At 45.7% G+C, this 20538-nt stretch overlaps 1 protein-coding gene across 3 annotated transcripts in view; it reads right to left on the bottom strand.

Moving 5' to 3' along the window:
• The window catches only part of cep162 (centrosomal protein 162), a 34435-nt gene extending 23907 nt beyond the window's left edge, over positions 1 to 10528 (bottom strand). For 2 of the 3 annotated variants that reach the window (XM_079240300.1, XM_079240299.1), the window contains exons 1-9: positions 10424 to 10528; positions 9245 to 9346; positions 8351 to 8483; positions 7645 to 7701; positions 3941 to 4078; positions 3403 to 3565; positions 1068 to 1144; positions 947 to 996; positions 491 to 521 (exon numbers count right to left, since the gene is read on the bottom strand). In XM_079240300.1, coding sequence (XP_079096426.1) covers positions 491 to 521; positions 947 to 996; positions 1068 to 1144; positions 3403 to 3565; positions 3941 to 4078; positions 7645 to 7701; positions 8351 to 8483; positions 9245 to 9304 — 709 coding nt within the window. In that variant the 5' untranslated portion in view covers positions 9305 to 9346; positions 10424 to 10528. The remainder of the gene's footprint in view (positions 1 to 490; positions 522 to 946; positions 997 to 1067; positions 1145 to 3402; positions 3566 to 3940; positions 4079 to 7644; positions 7702 to 8350; positions 8484 to 9244; positions 9347 to 10423) is intronic. The other variant, XM_079240301.1, reaches the window with a different exon arrangement.
• Positions 10529 to 20538: the final 10010 nt, after the last annotated feature.

The raw sequence follows: 20538 nt of genomic DNA on the forward strand, positions 1-20538 counted from the left end.
CTGGCTTTCCACAAGTTTCAGATCAGGGGGCATCCAGCACATCCCTCCTGCTCACGGCTTTTTATTCTAGCAGGATTAAAGGTCAGAGACATTTCCGGAAGCTCGGTCTGGTGTGTTGCAGCTGCAGTTACTGTGTTGTGCAGATTAATGTGCGCGACACTCGAGCTGGTCCACCTTTTAATCATCCGGGTACCTCCGCCTCGGAGGAAATGTTTTTACCGACGTTTATCTGTCTGTGTTCAACATAACTCACAAACTTCTGGACGGATTGTCATGAAATTATCAGGAGTTGTTGGATATGTGAACAGGAAGTACTGGTTTAATTCTGGTGGTGATCCGGATCACTGTTCGGAACCAGGAACTTTTTAAGGCCTTGGTGGAGCTCTGAGTGCTTTTCTGGTTTCTAAATAAAACAGTTTGGTTGCAGATCGCTGTGTGTCCAACCGTGTCATCCCCGAAGGTGTTCAGTCCTTCCAGGACGGTTTCTTACCTCCTGCTAGAATAGGAGACGTTTTAGGTTTCTGAAAAACAGAGAAGATAAATTAGATACACAAATAAAAACTTGTCTGTGTCATGAACAGAGATGCCTTCTGATTCTCTGAACCGGATATTTTGCTGTGTCGCATGAGAAGTTTAGCGTGCAGATTTCACGTGCAGGTGCATGAAAGCCTCCCGGTTTTACGCCGGCTGTGCAGGAAAAAGGTTGTGCTGCTGTGATTCTCAGTCATTACATCGTTTAACTGACTCAGTGTGAGGTGGATTAAAATAAAGTTACCAGGCTCAAAGTGTCTAAAAGAAGGAAAAACAGCTGACATCATATGTCCTTACACGACATCAGCAGCTCTTTAGTTGAATTAATTGCTTTATATTTCAACCTGTTAAAAGACTACAGCTTCTTCCCGCCACATGTCTCGGAAACCCGAAACGCTTCGCTTTTATTACAAACCTCATTCATGTTCTCCTCTTCCTCAAAATCTTCGCTGTAGTGAGGCGAGTCTGAGAGAGAAGAGAATCTGGTTCACAGCAGCAGCTTGTGTGGCGAGGTGTTCCCAGTCTGCTCCTCTTACCTGGAGACGCCCCAGCAGCCTCGGAGACTCCCCGTCTGCCTCCATCCTCCTGCGGTGGAGCTGCTGGCGCTGTTCGCCTGGAAACACAACGGGATGCGTTCGATCCCTGAGCTTCAGCTGGAAAAACTTTCTCACCGAACCAGAGTGATGTCAAGAAGCAGCACATCACACAAGACTCCTACGTCTCCACATAAGCAGGCTCACACCAGGACCAGGTCTTCAGACCCGGTCCGACCCGGGTCAGTGGGACCAGGTCTTCAGAGCCGGTCCTGACTGGGGACTCGGTCAGTGGGACCAGGTCTTCAGACCCGGTCCGACCCGGGTCAGTGGGACCAGGTCTTCAGACCCGGTCCTGACTGGGGACTCGGTCAGTGGGACCAGGTCTTCAGACCCGGTCCTGACTGGGGACTCGGTCAGTGGGACCAGGTCTTCAGACCCGGTCCTGACTGGGGACTCGTAGAGAAGCTCGTCTGACCCTCATCCGTCCTCCAGCTGCCGGGACGTCTGAGTTGTGCGCGTCGATGTGATGACTGAGGAAAACCAGATGTGACCTGGTGTTCTCAGCCTGTCTCTCGTTGCTATAGGCAACGCATCTGCGTACGTATCATGGCGTTGATTTGGCCGCTTGTGTTGATGCGAGGTACGAAGGGAGAGTCCAGACACCCTGCTAGACACTTTATTTCATAATTATCACATTATTAGACACCATTAGTTATCTAACTATACAAACATTAATGCTCCTTAGAGATCCGTCCACATCGTCCCTTTCCATCAATCATCATGTCTGAACCATAACGGCAGACAGGCGCACGGAAAGAAAGCCGATCTATGAATCAGACGAGTCATCCTGCAGAATTCTCTATGGTGGCGGTGCCCAAAGTCGGTCCTGCAGGTTTTCCACGTATCCCTGCTCCAACACACCTGCTTCCATTAAATGGATCCAACAGCCAATGAAGTTCTGCACAATGACTGATTGGTTTTAGTCAGGCGTGTTGGAGCAGGGATACATGGAAGACCTGCCGGACGGTGGACCTGGAGGACCGGAGCTGGACACACCTGCTCTAAATGTTTGGGACGACGAGCTGTTTGGTGGACTCTGTCGCCACGGTGACGAAGGTCCAACAACAACAAAGCCAAGTTGAGATTGTCAGCATGGCGGGAGTAATGAGGTAATGCTTTAACCTCTTGGTTACCAGCGGGTCGCCGGTGATCCAGTGAAACATCTTCATCGTCCTGAGGTAGAGAAGAGCTTAAAAAGCGCCAGTAACTATGGTGATGACCTCCAGCAAGGTGGAGGTGATGTTGGTTTGTCTGGCTGTGTGTCTGTCAGCAACACAACTCAAAGCGTTATGGACTACATTTTCAGGAAAACGTCATGAAAACTGGTTTCACACTTCCAGACCTGTAAATGCCAGCAGAACCAGCAGAACCAGAAGAACCCGCAGAACCAGTGGAACCAGAAGAACCAGCGGAACCAGAACCAGCAGAACCAGCAGAACCAGAGGAACCAGCAGAACCAGCGGAACCAGAAGAACCCGCAGAACCAGCGGAACCAGAAGAACCAGCGGAACCAGAACCAGCAGAACCAGCGGAACCAGCAGAACCAGAGGAACCAGCGGAACCAGAGGAACCAGCAGAACCAGAAGAACCCGAAGAACCAGTGGAACCAGCAGAACCAGAAGAACCAGCGGAAGAACCAGCGGAACCAGAACCAGCAGAACCAGCGGAACCAGCAGAACCAGAGGAACCAGCAGAACCAGCGGAACCAGAAGAACCCGCAGAACCAGCGGAACCAGAAGAACCAGCGGAACCAGAACCAGCAGAACCAGCGGAACCAGCAGAACCAGAGGAACCAGCGGAACCAGAGGAACCAGCAGAACCAGTGGAACCAGCAGAACCAGCGGAACCAGTAGAACCAGAAGAACCAGCAGAACCAGTAGAACCAGAAGAACCAGCGGAACCAGCAGAACCAGAAGAACCCGAAGAACCAGTGGAACCAGCAGAACCAGCGGAACCAGTAGAACCAGAAGAACCAGCAGAACCAGTAGAACCAGAAGAACCAGCAGAACCAGTAGAACCAGAAGAACCAGTGCCCTAAACACTCCAGTTTGATGCTCCAGTGACGTACCAGTTCTGCCTCATGTGACAGAACCCACCGGTTCCAGTCCCGACGTCAGCGCCACCCAGACATGATTAATGATTAGAAAACTAATCACAGTGAAAAGTCATGCATCACAGCTTTTAGTGTTAGTTACAGCCTGATGCTGCTGACCCGCTGCAGGGGGCATACCTGACATACCTGACATACCTGACATACCTGACATACCTGACATACCTGACATACCTGAGCTCAGCGTCCATGCTGGGACTGTCCAGCTCTCTGTTCAGCTTGGAGTAATCTATAGTTGCAGAAGCTCCTGCCTCCAGCTGGGCGAAGAACCGCGCCTTTTCCTCCTCCTCCTCCAGAGTGTCCAAGCCCACACTGCTCATGTTCACATCTGGAGTCAGAGACGGCAGAAATGAGCCATTCTGAAGAGGAAACTGGGCTGACTCGGCCCGTCTGCTTCATCAGTGATTCAGAGACCGTGTCAGGAGTTTTCCCAACAAAAGCGCAGATCTGGTGATTATTTATCTGGTGAAACGTGACCGAAGCGGTCCTGGATTCCTTCAGTCTGTTACAGAGAACAAGAAATCCACTTCATAGCTTTATCTTTATTTTCAGGATACTTTGAGTCATCAGATGTTTAAATGTGTTTCTGAGGAACCAGTGAAAACCAGTGAAACCAGCTCTCCAACACCTTTTATGGATCTAAAATGTAAAGAAAGAGAAGCTAACACCACCAGACAACCTGTTCTGATCTCATCACTCTCACCTTGTGTCTCTGTGCCGGTTCTGCTGAGAAGAACACCTTCCTGTCCATCATCCCTTAAAGCAGCCCCTCCGGGATCCTCATCCTCTTCCTGGATAGGCTGAGATGTGCTCAGAGACTTCCGGAAGGACTTCCCTGATCCTGACAGCAGAAGCAGAACAAGCAAGCGCAGCAAGAAGACATCAGTTAGCTGCAGCGTGGATTTCAGGCCACAACGGAGGTCAAATAAAGCTGGGAATTCTCCCATTTCCACGGCTCTGAACTGGCTCGAGTTCTACTGAAGCAGGGGTGTCCAGAGTCGGTCCGCTGTCCATGTATCCCTGCTCCAACACACCTGGCATCCATTAAATGAAGTTCTGCACAGTGACTGATTAGTTTGAGTCAGGTGTGTTGGAGCAGGGATACATGGAAAATCTGCAGGACAGCAGCCCTGGAGGACAGACAGGAACTACTTTGTACCAGCAGACAGCTGCAGATCTACATGTACACCTTTTCACCATGTGAAGAACAACAAGCGGACACATCATCTTCATCATGTTGTTAGTAGTCTTCACTACTCCGATGGAGCTGCTACAGGTCTGTCTAAAAGTTCCCTAACACAACTGCAACTGATCCAGATGCGGCTCACAAAGATCCGTAAGAACAAGCATCTGTTCTGCTGCCACCGTATGAACCAAGAGACATCTGGGATCATCTAGAGGAGCTGCTTTCCTTCCTGACAGTCCAGACTAAGTATTACAGGTATCTGGAACAAAGACTGACCCAAACACCAATTCTGCTACAGTTGGATCAGAAAATGAATAAAGATAGTTTGAGTTTATGTTCACGCATACCGGTAAGTTTAAAGTACTGGGTTTACCGGGTGCCACCCAGTGTGTCTTCCATGTGTGAATTTAGAAGTTTACAGGCTGTGGGTGGATTGTTAGAGTTCATATACACCAGTACCTGTACAGCTCATTTTAAACTTTGGTGTACATTATCAGCACTTTTAAACAATCAATATCCCATATAGACGTCAGTGTAAGTCTAAAACATTCATCTGTAAACACCAGACACAGAACCGCCATTAGTCTAACAGTAGAAATGTTTTTGTTTTCTTTTCAACTTGATTTAAAAATGCCTTTAAAGGAGAACCATTTTCCTCCCAGTCAGCATGCAGACGTAATGTTTCCATGGAGATGTGATGTTTCCATGGAGACGGAATGTTTTCATGCAGACGTGATGTTTCCACATTCTGAGGCTGAAATGATGTAAAATGAATGTATGAACAGATAAAGCAGCATAAAGAGCAACCACCCACACACACACACACACACACACACACACACACACACACACACACACACTTTCCATGTTTCCACACGTCTTCCTGCTACTATCTACCTGCTGTCCTCACTGCAGCACCTCCACCTCAGCTGCATCCCAAACGTCTTCTTGGCTTTATTCCAGCCATAGAGGATCATTATTTTCCTGCTTTTCTCATCACTTGTTGATCTTTGGCTGCTCCTGATTGGACGTTACCGTCAGTTGAAGCTCTCTGATTGGTGGAAAGTCTGACAGGAAGTGTCTTCATCATCATGTCCAGGTGAAAACAGAGGTCTCTTAGCATCATGGTAGTGATGGTGATGAAGATGTGATAAATAATGGTGGATTTACCATCTAGAGTCTCTGAATAAACACTACATGTTGTGTCTGGACCTCCACAGACCAGCTGGAGGGTCAAAAATCATCACAGTTACACACTGCTGGTCCTGAGACGCTGATAGTGATAGAAATGATCTAGCGAACTTTTAAGGTTTAATGAGGCAAAGAGCACAAAAGCAACATGAACACACACAGGATAGAGGAGACTACAACACGGCTGAAGGACTATAGGGGTCTGAGGGGTTGTTGAGGTTACCATCATCACTGTCTCTCTGGGAATGTCCTTCTGTGCTTGCTGGTGGAGTTTCAAGAGACTGATGAGATGTGGGACTGCTCCGACTATCTGAGTCATCAGAAGTAGCTCTGCATTTCCCCGTGGTCTGGGAAGCGTCCAAAGCTGTGGCTTTGAGGGTCGTGTCAGACTGAACGGGTTTATCCGGAGCACTGCCGCGAGGCTTGGGGACGGGTTTGTGGAGGAGATCCCTGCTGGCAACTTCACACGGCAGGAAGAGAGAACGTACAGATAAAACTTTAACCTCATAGTCTGGTCATTGTTTATCACACCGTTACCTTTCTGGTGTTTTGTTGTGAACAACTTTTCAGCAGCACATTACCGCTACCAACCGGTGTGAAAACACAGAAGTGAACACTAGAACGCAACACTGCCCACTAGTACAGAAACTGAACTAACAACTATTACAGTAAGACGCATTGAAGCAGGGGTCTCCAGCTCGAGGGCCACAAAACTGCTGGTTTTCCACGTACCCCACACCAGATTCAAATTAATGAGTCATTCTACAGAAGTTCACACGCTGTTGGATATATTCAATTTGAGTCAGGTGTGATGAAGCAGGAATACATCGGCAAGGCCAGGACAGCGGCGCTGGAAGACCCCTGCACTGAAGTATGACGGTGATTCCACTCCACAATGTTTCAATGTACGTCCCCTTATACATATGTAAGGAAGCATAAACAGGCCTTTATACTTCCTATTACACTTTACTGCAGTGGAATGAGCTTTCACAAAGTCAGCACACTAGGATGTACCACATTCTGTCATTTCATAGTAGCCTATAAGATCCAGCAGCTTCTAGAAGCTCCTTCAGCAGCAGGAAGTTGTAGTTACGGTGTTATGGACGAGTCCATCAGTCTCTAACGGCTGTGGAAGAACTTGGCTTCAATCTTTCCAGTGTTGCTTCAGTTCATTGAGCTCTGCAGAATTGGTTTCTGCAGCTTTCTGAAGGTCCCACACAGTGTCTCATTCAGATTGAGGTCTGGACTTTGACTGGACCACACTGAGACCTCCTCCCCCCTCCAGCCTGTGTTTCTCCAGCAGTCTGGTTGAGGTCTGGAGGCGTTCCCAGTCCAGCTGAGAGATATAATCCCTCCAGCGTGTCCTGGGTCTTCCCCGGGGTCTCCTCCCAGAGGGACGTGCCTGGAACATCTCACCAGGGAGGTCCAGGAGGCATCCTGACCAGATTACTTTATAAACTTAATTTCAGTGTGCGACAGATACTGGCACGTATTGGTAAAGATGAATCTTAAAATGCAGAATGGACGGTGTTCATCAGGAGCTAAAATTCCTCTAGTCATTAACTCTTTCTCCGCCATTGACGAGATATTCCGTCATTCACGTTACAACGCTTCCCCGCCGATGATGAGATCTTCTGAATAAAGATAGAAAAATAGTTTCTTCATTATTTGAAAGGTCAGATTCTCTCTTCTTTCTTTTGATAAATGCAGTGTTAACATACTTCAAAAACATTTTCAGTCGGCCTTCAAAGACTGCTGGATATTATCAAAATGCCTGGCGCTAGCGAGCAACTAATTCACAGTTGTCTGGCGGGGAAAGAGTTAACATGTTTTCATTTACTTCCACAATGAGTACGCGTGTCTGGTCTTCTTCTATGGTTCTTTTAAGGTGTTACTGATCTGAAACAGAACTCTGGCTCCTATCAAACAGCCGGTGCTGACTGGTTGCATCTTTGTACCAGAGTCTGAGATGGAAAATATAAACAGCTTCATCAGTTTCCTAAAATAAACTTTAGTCAAGTTGATCTCACCGTTGTTGACGTCAGACTGGGACGTTCTGGTTTTGATAAATCTGCGTTTTGGAGATTCTGCAAAGAAAAAAACCAGATGATTTCCAGTTAGGAAACAGGTGGATACAGACCAGTTAAATGTGAGCTCAAACTGACTTCATACTGGTTAAAGATTCAGTTCTAGTGAAGCATGTTTACAGCCAGTCCTGACGTTCCCGAGCTGCAACAACCTTCTGGTCTGTCCTTTCCACCAAACAGAATCCAGTCCTGGTCCAGAGTCAAAGAACCTGGTCCTTCCATGTCCACTGCCAAAGCTCGGCTTTCACATCATCTCATTTTATACTGATCATTCCAACATCATCTCATTTTATACTGATCATTCCAATATTTCTTAATATTGCTGAAATGTAACTTTTTTACTTTTACTAACTACAAGGATTGTTGAGATGTAAACATCTTGATAAAGTACTTCCACTTCTTTGTACTACAACACAGAAAAAAATCTTGTTTTCATATTGTCCATGTTTTTTCCAGACAGCTGTTTGTTTTCCTGGTTTCATATGAAAATCTGAAAAACAGCTTTAATCCCTCGACAGTAACGTAGGTTTCATGCGGCCATAAAAACTCAGACCAGAATGACAAACGAGTGCAGCCCCAGAAACGACACACTGACCCCCTGGAGAGGGTCAACACGCTTATGTATCCAGCATCCCCTCCTGATTCTTACCGCCAGTTCCTTCACTGCTGTGCTCGTCATCTTGCCACCATGACACTGTTGGCTTCTGGCTGGATTTCTGGCTGCTCTGAGCCTGAGGCTGCTTGTCAGGGCCGCCCAGGTCCAGAGAGTCGTCTGAAACAGACTGCCACAGGTACAGGTGTAAACCAGGATGAATGAGATCATGTTAAATCTCCCGCTCGGGTTCTCTACCAGAGTCCTGGGAGCTTGAGGGTCCTACGCAGTATCTTAGCTGTTCCTAGGACTGATCTCTTCTGGAAGGAGATGTCTGATGTTTCTCCAGGTGTCTGTTTGAGCCTTTCCTCCAGTGCGGGGGACACGGTCCCCAGTGCTTCCATGACTCCGGGTACCACTGCTGCCTTCACCTTCTAGGATTTCTCCAGGTCTTCCCCGAGTCTCTGGTTTTTCTCCAGTTTTCGGTGAGGGCACAAGCAACGGGAGGGGTGTCGTTGAAGTGCACTTCATAATGAACTTTTTGGTTTGTTTTTTTTAACAGATTCTGATGTTGTTCCTTTTTTCTGATGTCCCCCATGCTTGAGAAATGGCTCCAACAGATACCTGGAGAAACATCAGACACTTCCTCCCAGTAATACTGGGATACTGAAAAGGACCCTCAACCTCGAGCACCTGAGCTGGAGATGAACAGCAACCCGGGGGTGTTGCAAAAAATGTTTTCCATTTTGTAAACATGGCAGGTGTAGAAAAAAAGTTATCTGATTTATGGGCAGCCTGGGGAGAGCTCTGTGCTTAGCAAAGCCCCTGCATACACTGATTACACCTGAACTCAGAGGTCAGAGCAGCTGAGAGGGAAAAACACTGATCCAGTAAGATCTTTTTCATCAAACCGTCAGATATGCACAAAAAAACCTGTGTTCATAAAGTCACCTCTTTCAGAAACTGTTCAAACTGTGCATCCAGCTCTTCCTCAGTCAGCCTGCGAGACATCGCGGTGGGGTTCACATCATCAGCCGAAGGACAGCGACAGGACTTGGAAAGAAATCAATAAAAACTAACCATGGCATGCATTGTTTGTCATAAATGCACTATCATCACTCAACTTCAACAACAAAATGTCCAAAAGGCAGAAAAACCCAAATCTTCTTTGATGAATCAGTTCAATGCACAAAATAAAAGATAATCTGCCTTTTAAAAAATGGATTATTATTACATTCATTCATTCTTTATCCTAACCGCTTAGTCCGATGAAGGGCGGCCCGGAAGCTGGAGCCTATCCCAGCAATCTTTGGGCAAAAGGCAGGGTACACCCTGGACACCCTGCCAGTCCATTGCAGGGCTAATATTATTACATTTTTGGTTTAATTTTGGATGAAGATAAACTTCATATCTCAGCTCTATCAATTCAAATCAAAGACCTGATTTGATTAGCTGCATAATAATAATTAACCCATTTTTGTTTGCTTTTTCTGCTTCCAGTTCTCCCAGTTCCAGTTGGTGATTAAAAACACTGGAAAGCTTCTTAATCAATACATCCCTGGACTTTCCCCACATCTCTGTGGAAAATGGTAAAACATGGACCGGTTCTTGTTTCTTACACAGCTTCTGATCAGACTATTAGCGGCGAAAACTTCACAAAAACCTGATAACTCACTAAACAAGAAGAGATGTGCATAAACCTCTCTATGTTGATGAAAAACAGCGTGGCGTTTTAAAGTAGCATAAGCGGAAAACGTGACGTCGTGCGTCAATAACCTTCGTTTCATCAGTCATTTCCGGTAACTGTTAAAATAAACGCTGGTTGAGAGGTTGTAAATTATAGTTCATCAATGTTTGAACCCTGCTGGCATGACATTAGCATGTAGAGTCTACAGGAGTACTACATGCTATCAAACCTTTACGTTAGCTACTCTACTAAAACATTCTGCAAAAATCCAGCTTTAATTTGAAGAAGGCAAAACCGTACTTCCGCTGCGTCCAGTGAACAACAAACTAAGTAGCTTTTCCAATTATCTATCAGCTAGCAGCGAAAGGTAACCAGAAAAACCACTAACTTTGTGTTCATCTACGGTTACGTTGTGTGTATCCGTCTGAGAACAAAGTACTCACCAAAGCGAGTGGACTTTGGCAGGTCCCGCAGCGGAACACTTGTTGATCCACACAAGACAAAACTCTGTCACGCTACTGTGTTTGGTTTCTCCGACAGTTCCCGCGACATCACACGCGAGCGAGAAAAGCAACGGGATTGGCTGAGAAATTACGTCATCAGAAAAGGAACCAATGGACAATGAGACAAAAACAGGAAGTAGTTTCTGATTTTTTTATTTTATTTTATTTTTTACACTGAACAAAATTACAGACGCCGCATTGTATCACGCCGCCGATACGAGCTGACATCTCATCGCGCATCCATCTTGGATGGGTCTCCCATGCGCCTCCAATGCATTTATTTTTTAAGGTGTAGGTCCAACCACGACAAGAACTCCACGGATTTTTACCTGTTTTTCCTCACAGTTTGGTTTGTTACAAAGGGCAGATATATTGTTATGATACAGATTACTGTAAAACATTAAAAAACAACGTGCTTTTAAGTTAAAATATGTTGATAAGTCCAATAGTTAGGGATCACTAGCTATCTAACTATCCCTTAGTTATGCTGCGATAGGTTTAGACTGCCGAGGGACATTTCCTAGTACACAATGGCTGCTAACTTTCCAAAAACCTTGGAGTAAGACTTAATGAAGACAATCCAAATTTTGCTGTATACAGAACAGCAAGACATTAGACCCAGGAAGTTTCATTTTATGTAGGTTTAATAATAAATTATAGCACTCGACTATAGGTCTTGTTCTGGAGGCTGATGGCTGCTGGCAGGAATGATCTTCTGTATCGTTCAGCCTTACATCGGACCTGAAGAAGCCTCTCACTGAACACACTTTGTTGTTTCATCCCTGTGTTGTGGAGAGGGTGTGGAGAATCCTCCATCATCTTCATCAGCTTGTGCAGCATTCTTCTTTGGACAATCAGCTCCAGCGGCTCCAGAGTTACTCCAAGCACAGAAGCAGCTTTCTTGATCAGTTTGTTGATTCTCTTCAAGTCTCTGGTTCTGATGCTACTATCCCAGCAGATGCTGCAAAGCTGACTGCACTCTTCACAACAGACTTATAGAAGATATGCAACATCTTGGTGCAGACGTTAAACCATCTCAGCTTCCTTAAGAAGTACAGTCTGCTCTGACCTTTCTTGTAGATGTAGTCAGTGTTGCATTTCCAGTCCAGTTTGTTGTCCAGCTGAACTCCAAGATACTTGTATTCCTCCACCACCTCCACCTCCTCTCCCAGGATGGAAACAGTGCTTTGTTTATTCTTCTTCCTCCTGAAGTCAACAATCATCTCTTTTGTTTTGCTGCTATTTAATATGAGATGATTGTCACCGCACCATTTAACAAACTGACTGACCAGTTCTCTGTACTCTGCTTCTTGTCCATCCCTGATACACCCCACAACTGCAGAGTCATCAGAGTATTTCTGCAGATGACAGGACTCAGAGTTGTACTGGAAGTCTGAGGTGTACAGTGTGAAGAGGAATGGCCAGAGTACAGTTCCTTGTGGTGCACCAGTGCTGCTGACCTCCATCTCAGACACACAACTTTTCAGTCTCACAAACTGTGGTCTGTTTGTGAGGTAGTCATAGATCCAGGTGGTTGTGGAGGTATCCACCTGGAATTTATGGAGCTTCTCACATAACAAAGCAGGCTGAATGGTATTAAAAGCACTTGAGAAATCAAAGAACATGACCCTCAGAGTGCTGCCTGAATGGTCCAGATGAGAGTGTGCTCTCTGGAGCAGGTATATGATGGCATCTTCAACCCCAAGTGTCGCCACTATAGACATCATATATACGTAGATGCCTCATTGAGCGCCTACACCTTACAAATAAATGCATTGGAGGCACATGGGAGACCCATCCAAGATGGCGGCGCAATGAGACGTCAGCTCGTATCGGCGGCGTGATACAATGCGGCGCCTACATATATATGATGTCTATGTCACTACATATGTCTTTGGTCGCCACCATAGACATTATACATACCTTTACATATGTCTGTGGTCGCCACGATAGACATTATACATATCTATACATAGGTCTATGGTCGCCACCATAGACATTATACATACCTTTACATATGTCTATCATCGCCCCGATAGACATTATACATATCTATACATATGTCTATGGTCACATCATAGACATTATACATATCTATACATATGTCTATGGTCGTCACCATAGACATACATATCTACACGTGTCTATGGTCGCCACCATAGACATTATACATATCTATACATATGTATAAATATTGACATATAGAACTCTGTAGGAGGGGACTGCCATCATATCTAGCAAATTTGGTGCAGAAATGTTGCTTTGTGTGGGAGTTATATCCGTTTAATTTTTCATGGCGAGACATCAAACTTTGAGGCCCCGCCCCTCGTAAACTAAGTCTCCTATTAGAAGAAATAACACAACATTTAATCACACATGCCTCCTGAACATCCTGAGCAATTTGTGGCTCAGTGGGATAAAAGCCCTAGGACGAGTTCGTTAAAATGCGAGGTGCTAAAACGCCAAAATATTGACTTTGACCTTAAATGGCCGCCTTCCTGTCGACATTTCACCATGACATTAAGAGGATTTTTTGTTCGCCCTAGCATGTAGATCATGTGTATGAATTTTCATAAAGATTAACGACATGCAGTGGCGGGGCACCTAAAATAGGTGGCGCTCTCATTCAGTTTCGCCCAAACATTCTGGAGCACCTCAAAATATCAAATTTTTCGTATTCCCTTGGGGGGGTACGCAAAATTTGGTGAGTTTTCGAGCACGTTCAGGCCTCCAAAAAAGCACGCGAAGTGTCCGAATAAAAATAATAATAATAATAAACGCTGCAATTACAATAGGCCTTCGCACTGCCAAGGTGCTCGGGCCTAATAAAACTTTGGACCTGCTGTATGCTAATTCCAAGGATGCATACAGCTCCACTGCCCTGCCCCCCCTCGGCCGATCGGATCATAACCTTATCTGGATGTCACCGGAGTATGTCCCTGTTGTGAAGAGGCTTCCTGTTTCCACTAGAACTGTGAGGAAGTGGAGCCAGGGGGCCACTGAGGCGCTGCAGGACTGCTTTGGCACTACAGACTGGGATGTGCTCTGTCAGGACCATGGGGAGGACATCAACAGTTTAACGGACTGCATCACGGACTACATCAACTTCTGTGAGGATGTAGCTGTGCCCACTCAGACTGTCAGCTGTTATCCGAACAACAAGCCCTGGATCACCAGTCAGCTGAAGGGTCTTCTTAATCAGAAGAAGAGGGCTTTTGCGTCTGGTGATAGGGACAAGTTGAAAGAGATACAGGGACAGATCAAGGTCAGACTAAGGGAGTGTAGGAGCGCTTATGGGAGGAAGCTGGAGGCCAAGCTCCAGCAGAACAACACCAGAGAGGTTTGGAGGGGTGTAAAGTCCATCACTGGCTTCAACACCAAAGCCAAACAACAGGATGGTGGAGAGGACATGGCTGAACGACTCAATCTGCATTTCAACAGATTTAGCCTCTCACCTCCTGTTGCCCCCTCCTCCTCCCCTCCTGTACTCACACTTCCTGGACCGTCTACACACACCTCCCCACAGAGCACTCAGACGGACAATCAACAACCCTCACCTTCAGCCCCCTTGTCCCAGCTCAACACCCCTGCCCCACTATCTGCCCCCCTGTTGCAGCTCAACACCTCTACCCCCCTACCTGCCCCCACCCCCACAGAGGAAACGTCCCCTCTGACATTGACAGCCGGCCAGGTGAGGAAGCAGCTGGAAAAGGTTCGTCAGAACAAGTCTCCTGGACCGGACCAAGTCAACCCATGGGTCCTGAAGACTTGTGCTGCTCAGCTGACTGGAGTCCTGCACCTCATCTTCAACCTGAGTCTGAAGCTGGAGAAGATACCGGTGCTATGGAAGACCTCCTGTATAGTACCGGTACCAAAGAGGCCCGTCCCATCTGGCCTCAATGACTTCAGACCGGTTGCACTGACATCTCACGTGATGAAGGTGTTTGAGAGACTCGTCCTGGCCCAGCTGAGACCCCTCGTGTCATCTGCCCTGGACCCTTTACAGTTTGCATATCAGGCTCAACTTAGTGTGGATGATGCCGTCATCTATCTTCTGCAGCGTGCTCACTCACACCTGGATAGTGTTAAAGGCTCGGTGAGAATCATGTTTTTTGATTTCTCGAGTGCCTTTAACACTATTCAGCCTGTTTTGATGAGTGACAAGCTGCTCGGGATGGGTGTCAGCTCCTCCACTGTCTCCTGGATTGCTGACTACCTGTCTGGCAGGCCTCAGTATGTGCGGCTGGGGAACACCCTGTCTGATACTGTGGTCAGTAATGTAGGAGCTCCGCAGGGCACTGTCCTGTCTCCTTTCCTGTTCACTCTGTACACCTCTGATTTCCAGTACAGCTCCGGGTCCTGCCACCTGCAGAAGTTCTCTGATGACTCTGCGGTGGTGGGGTGTATCGGGGATGGACAGGAGATGGAGTACAGGACACTGATTGCAGACTTTGTGAAGTGGTCCCAGGCTAACCATCTGCTCCTGAATGTGGACAAGACAAAGGAGCTGGTCATCGACTTCAGGAGAAAGAGGACACCAGTGGAGCCCATCACCATCCAGGGCTCAGAGGTGGAGATAGTGGACTGCTACAAATATCTCGGAGTCCATGTGAACAGCAGACTAGACTGGAGGGACCACTGTAATGCTGTTTACAAGAAGGGCATGAGCAGACTGTACTTCCTGAGGAAGCTCAGGTCTTTCAATGTGTGCAGTAAACTGCTGGAGATCTTTTACCAGTCTGTGGTCTCCAGCGCCCTGTACTTCGCTGTGGCTTGCTGGGGCAGCAGTACATCCAAAAGGGACATCTCTCGGATTGACAAACTGATCCGCAAAGCTGGACAGGTGGTTGGCTGTCAACTGGAGACATTTGTGACAGTGAGGGACAGGGGGACTCTGGACAAACTGCTCTCTATTATGGACAATCCTGCTCATCCACTCCACCGGACTGTAGAGGGGCAAAGGAGCTCCTTCTCCAATAGACTTTTACAGCTGCGCTGTCACAGTGAGCGCTACAAGAACACATTCTTACCATTCTCTATACAGATGTACAATAACTCCCCACTTTGTGACAGATAACTAACATTCATTTCAAAGCCTCTGTGTAAACTGGCACTGCATTTAGTCACATGTTGTATATATTGTAAATTTCTAAATTTCCATATTCTATATTGCCAATTTTACTTGATAGTTTTATTTATCTTTGTAAAAGTGTACATATTCCAGATTGCTTTATGGATAGTACCTATTCTATTTTATTATTATTATTTACTTTTTTTTTCTCTTACCTACTATTGCTGTTTCTATTTCTTCCTCTATTGCTGTTCTGAGCTACTGTGACAACAGAATTTCCCTTGTGGATGAATAAAGTCTGTCTAAGTCTAAGTCTAAGTCTAAGTCTAAGTCTATGGTTGCCACGATAGACATTATACATATTTACACATATGTTTATGGTCGCCACCATAGACATTATACATACCTTTACATATGTCTATCGTCACCACGATAGACATTATACATATAAATACATATGTCAATGGTCGCCACTATAGACATTATACATATCTATATGAAGCTGGGTTAAAAGGAACACACAAAGCTTCAAATACAGCTCGTGTTTGTCGGGGTCTTGATCTCCCGTATTTTTTATTGCCCGTGCATTTAAACTCTGATAAACAAAAAAGAATCCACCAACAGACTTTAGGCACATTTAACAATGTCAGATGATTCCCAATATGTGAAAAACGTGATACATCAGAAAATATGAAATATGGGTACTAATTTGGTATAACAATACAGCAGTGGCACCTAGCACATGCAATGACATCCAACACACATGTGCTCTCTCTCATTAGCATCAACACTCCTAGTGCATTGGCATGTGCAATCTCCCCGTTTTCGAGTACTTCCTGGAATTATTTTCCCGTGAGCACCTTAAACCAGGATATCACCTGTCTCAATACATGTATAGCCCCTCTGCTGTTCACAACCGGGATTAAACTTCTAAATTTGTCTCACAGGCATATTAGGTAATGTGGATTTTACAAACTATTTCTACACCACATATTCTGTTCTTTTCTTCCACCACCTGGTTACACTCTCCCCTGCTCAATGGTCAACGTCCTTGTTGGCAGTATAACTACCTCTGACCTCATTAAGATCTTCTCTGAAGAAAGCAGTTCCTAGTCTGGCAATAATATGAGATAGCATTGCAGGACTCAGTGACATGATTTCCAAAACAGATCTTGGTTCATGATGTGGATTTGAGTGGTTTCCTGCATTTGTTCTCTTACTTCGGTGGGGAGCAGGTATTGGAGGCTGGACTCCTGGTGCAAAACTGACCGTCAGATTGGGACAAACACTTGGAACAGAAGTCTGAACCTCATCCTGTTGCTTTGACTCAGACTCTGCTTCTCCCTGATCAGCCAGAGGAAATTCTCCTTTATTCTACTCTTTCCCAGAGCCTTCTTCCGACTCCACCGCTACTGGTTCATACTCAGGTTCCCTAGCACTTTTTATGCCAAGATTTGAGCTTGGAGCGAATGAAACCTCTTCAATAATCACTCCATCTTCCATTTCTCCATTAGAGTTTTGTGTCTCAGTCTCTGTTGCCATAGCTACCTGAGGCGCTTGTAATGGCTCTGTCATGTCCTTGAGTTCAACTACAGGCACGTTAACACATGGCCTCATATCCACCCTATTGACCCTCTTCATGGGCCCCCCTTCCACCAGCTGCACAGTGTAAGTGGTCCCCAAAATCTCCACAACTTGATACGCAGTTCCACCCCAAGCATCTTGAATTTTGTTACGACCTGGGGGTCTATGTCGGAGATATACATGCTGGCCTGCTTCTATTGCTGGGCAATACACCTTCTTATTGTGAATAAGAACACGTTCAGCAGCTTTCTGCTTGGCATACTCCTGAGCCCTAGCATGTGCATCTTTCAATTGTTGCTGATGAACTGCAAGCCAGTCCAGCTTTTTGTATCTTGGATGATAATTTGCCAGAAGTGCATCAACTGGAAGATGTGGTTCCACCCCATATAGTAGATAATATGGAGAATAACCTGTGGTTGCATGAGGGGTGACATTATAAGCATAGATCAGTTCTGGTAAATGCTCAGGCCAACGCTTCTTTTTTTCGGCTGGAAGTGTACTCAGCAACTCTTGCAAGATGCGGTTAAAACGTTCGCACTGAGCATTGCCAGTGGGGTGGTGGGGTGTTGTACGCGTTTTCCTTACTCCATACAATTTACAGAGCTCAACAATCACTTCAGACTGAAAGTTATGGCCCTGTTCAGAATGCAACTGCTCAGGTACGCAATATTTCATGAACCATTCCCTCAGAAGCACTTTTGCTGTGGTTTCTGCTTTTTGGTCACGAGTTGGAAAAGCCTGAGTGAACTTTGTAAATACATCTGTGATGACCAAAACATTTTCTCCACCATCTGCAGCTGGCTCCAACACTGTGAAGTCTACTGCAACTACCCCCAATGGTTTATAAGCAAGAAATGACCCCATAGGTGGATGAATTTTGGGATGTGGCATTTTGGTCAAAATGCACCGCTGACAATTCTTCACCCAGTTCTCAACATCCTTGTACATTCCAACCCAGAATGCTTTCTGTCTCAGCAAATGCAAAGTCCTCTCTATGCCTTGATGACCCATAGAGTCATGTATGCTCTCCATTATCTGTTTCTGCAAACAGTTAGGCACAAGTAACTGAAAACAGGTTCCATGATGTACATCCTCAACCACACGATACAACAAGCCATCTCTTTCTCTGATGTACTTCCACTGTTTCAACAGTAACATAACAGTTTTGGCAAGACTTCTCCTCTCCTGTGGAGTTGGCCTCCGCTTTTCACTCCAAAATGACTGAAAAGCACTAACAACAGAGTCCTGACTCTGAAACATCCTCAGCTACTTCTTTGTATATCCTGGGAAAGTAGGTGTTGTTTCTGGTGCTTTAGATGGAGCTACACCTGCTTGTAGAGTTCTGATTTGGTTGACTTGGCAACATTTGATCCCTGTGGAGACCAGTTCAGGTTCCAGGAATGTCCCTCTGCAAATGACATTGCAAATAGCTATGCAACCATCAAACTGTTCATCATCCAAGTCAGGTTCAGGCTCCCCTGCTAACGGGTGTCGTGAAAGTGCATCAGCTGAAGAATTACATCGTCCTGGACGATACTGCACATCAAAATCAAAAGCAGCCAATTGCGCCACCCATCTCTGCTCGATGGCTCCCAGCTTGGCACTCTTAAGATGGCATAAGGGATTGTTGTCAGTTACAACTGTAAATTTGGAGCCCAGTAAGTGACCCCTAAATTTCTCAACTATAGCCCACTTGAGTGCCAATAGCTTTAATTTCATGCTGCTATAGTTTTTGTCATTTCTTTCTGCATTTCTGAGTCGCCTACTTGCATATGCGATCACTCTTTTTCTATCACCCTGCTGTTGATATAGAATGGCTCCAAGCCCCTGACCACTTGCATCAGTCTCGAGGATAAATGGGCGAGTGAAGTCTGCATATCCTAAAACAGGTGCAGTGATGAGGCTTGTCTTCAATGTGTCAAATGCTGCTTGGCAATTGGTATCCCATGCTGCACTGAGTTTTTGGCTTGCCCTGGCAGAAGAGCAATTGCTATTACAGTGGTTTTACACATCATGCAAGGGGGCTGCGATTCTTGAGAACCCCTTGACATACTGTCTATAATAACTGCAGAGGCCCAAGAAGGAATGTAACTCCTTCACACTAGATGGTACAGGCCATTCTTTAACAGTTTCTATTTTAGAGGAATCTGTTGCAATAACATCTGCTGAAATCTGATGACCTGAAAATCTCACTTCTTTCTGAAGAAAATAACACTTTTCCTGCTTCACTTTAAGACCTGTGTTTTTCAGGCATTTAAAAACTATGTCAAGTCTTTCCAAGTGGGACAGAAATAAGGGAGAGTACACCAAGATATCGTCAAGGTATACCAACATAATCTCAAAGATCAAGTCACTCATAGATGCCTGCATCAACCTTTGAAAGGTTGCAGGACCATTACAAACACCTATTGGCATACGCAAATACTCAAAAAGCCCGAATGGCATTGTGAAAGCAGTTTTATGCTAGTCATGCTCGTTCACTGCCACCTGGTGGTAACCACTTGCAAGGTCAATGGTAGAAAAGTATTTAGCACCTTTTAAGGCATCAAAGCTCTCATCAATGTGCAAAACGGAAACGCATCTTTCTTTGTTTCTAGATTCAGCTTGCGATAGTCCACACATAGCCTTATGCTACCATCCCTTCTGCGGACCACTACCACAGGCGAAGCAAATAAGCTCTCACTCTCCTGGATGATGCCCTTTTTTAGCATCTTTGAGATGTATTCCTGGACTTCCTTATACTGGTTTGGGGGAATACATCTATATAGCTGTGTGACAGGAGTATCATCAGCCAACTTGATTTCATGTTTTACTTTCTCAGTAAACCCTAGATCATCATCATCATCTGTGAAGACATCAATGTATCTAGCAATAGATATCTAGTAGTGCCTGAAGACAGGCTCACTCTTCATCGGTTCCCCCAATGTCCAATTTTTCTAAAACTGACTGCACTTTGCTGTCATAGTGTTCAGCTTTAGAGTCTACAGAGACTTGTTCCACATCAGCAGAGATGCAATGAAACTTAACGTCACAAGTCTTGTCACTTTTAACACATTCGGCTGTGGAGATAATACCCAGTCTGGTTCTTGGGGCCAGCCACACATCTTCAGGTGAGAAGTTTACAATCTGAAGTGGCATGAGATTACTTCTGCCATTTACCAGAGTCGGAATAAGAGCTACGCCTGGGGGAAGAGGTGTGTTTGCAGGTTCAATGATCAGTTGAGTGTCTTTGTCCTCTTCATATGCATGACCTTTAACCATGACTATTGCCACAGAAGCAGCTGGAACCCACACTTTGTCTCGGCCTGCAACTCTGGCAATTGTTTTCTTTTCAATGGTACAAGTCTGAATGTTCTGGAAAGCACTCCTCCAGGCGGAGTCTAACGAGCCCCCCATAACA

The sequence above is a fragment of the Telmatherina bonti genome, assembly GCF_933228915.1.
Source record: "Telmatherina bonti genome assembly, chromosome: 5".
Taxonomy (NCBI): Eukaryota; Metazoa; Chordata; class Actinopteri; order Atheriniformes; family Telmatherinidae; genus Telmatherina; species Telmatherina bonti.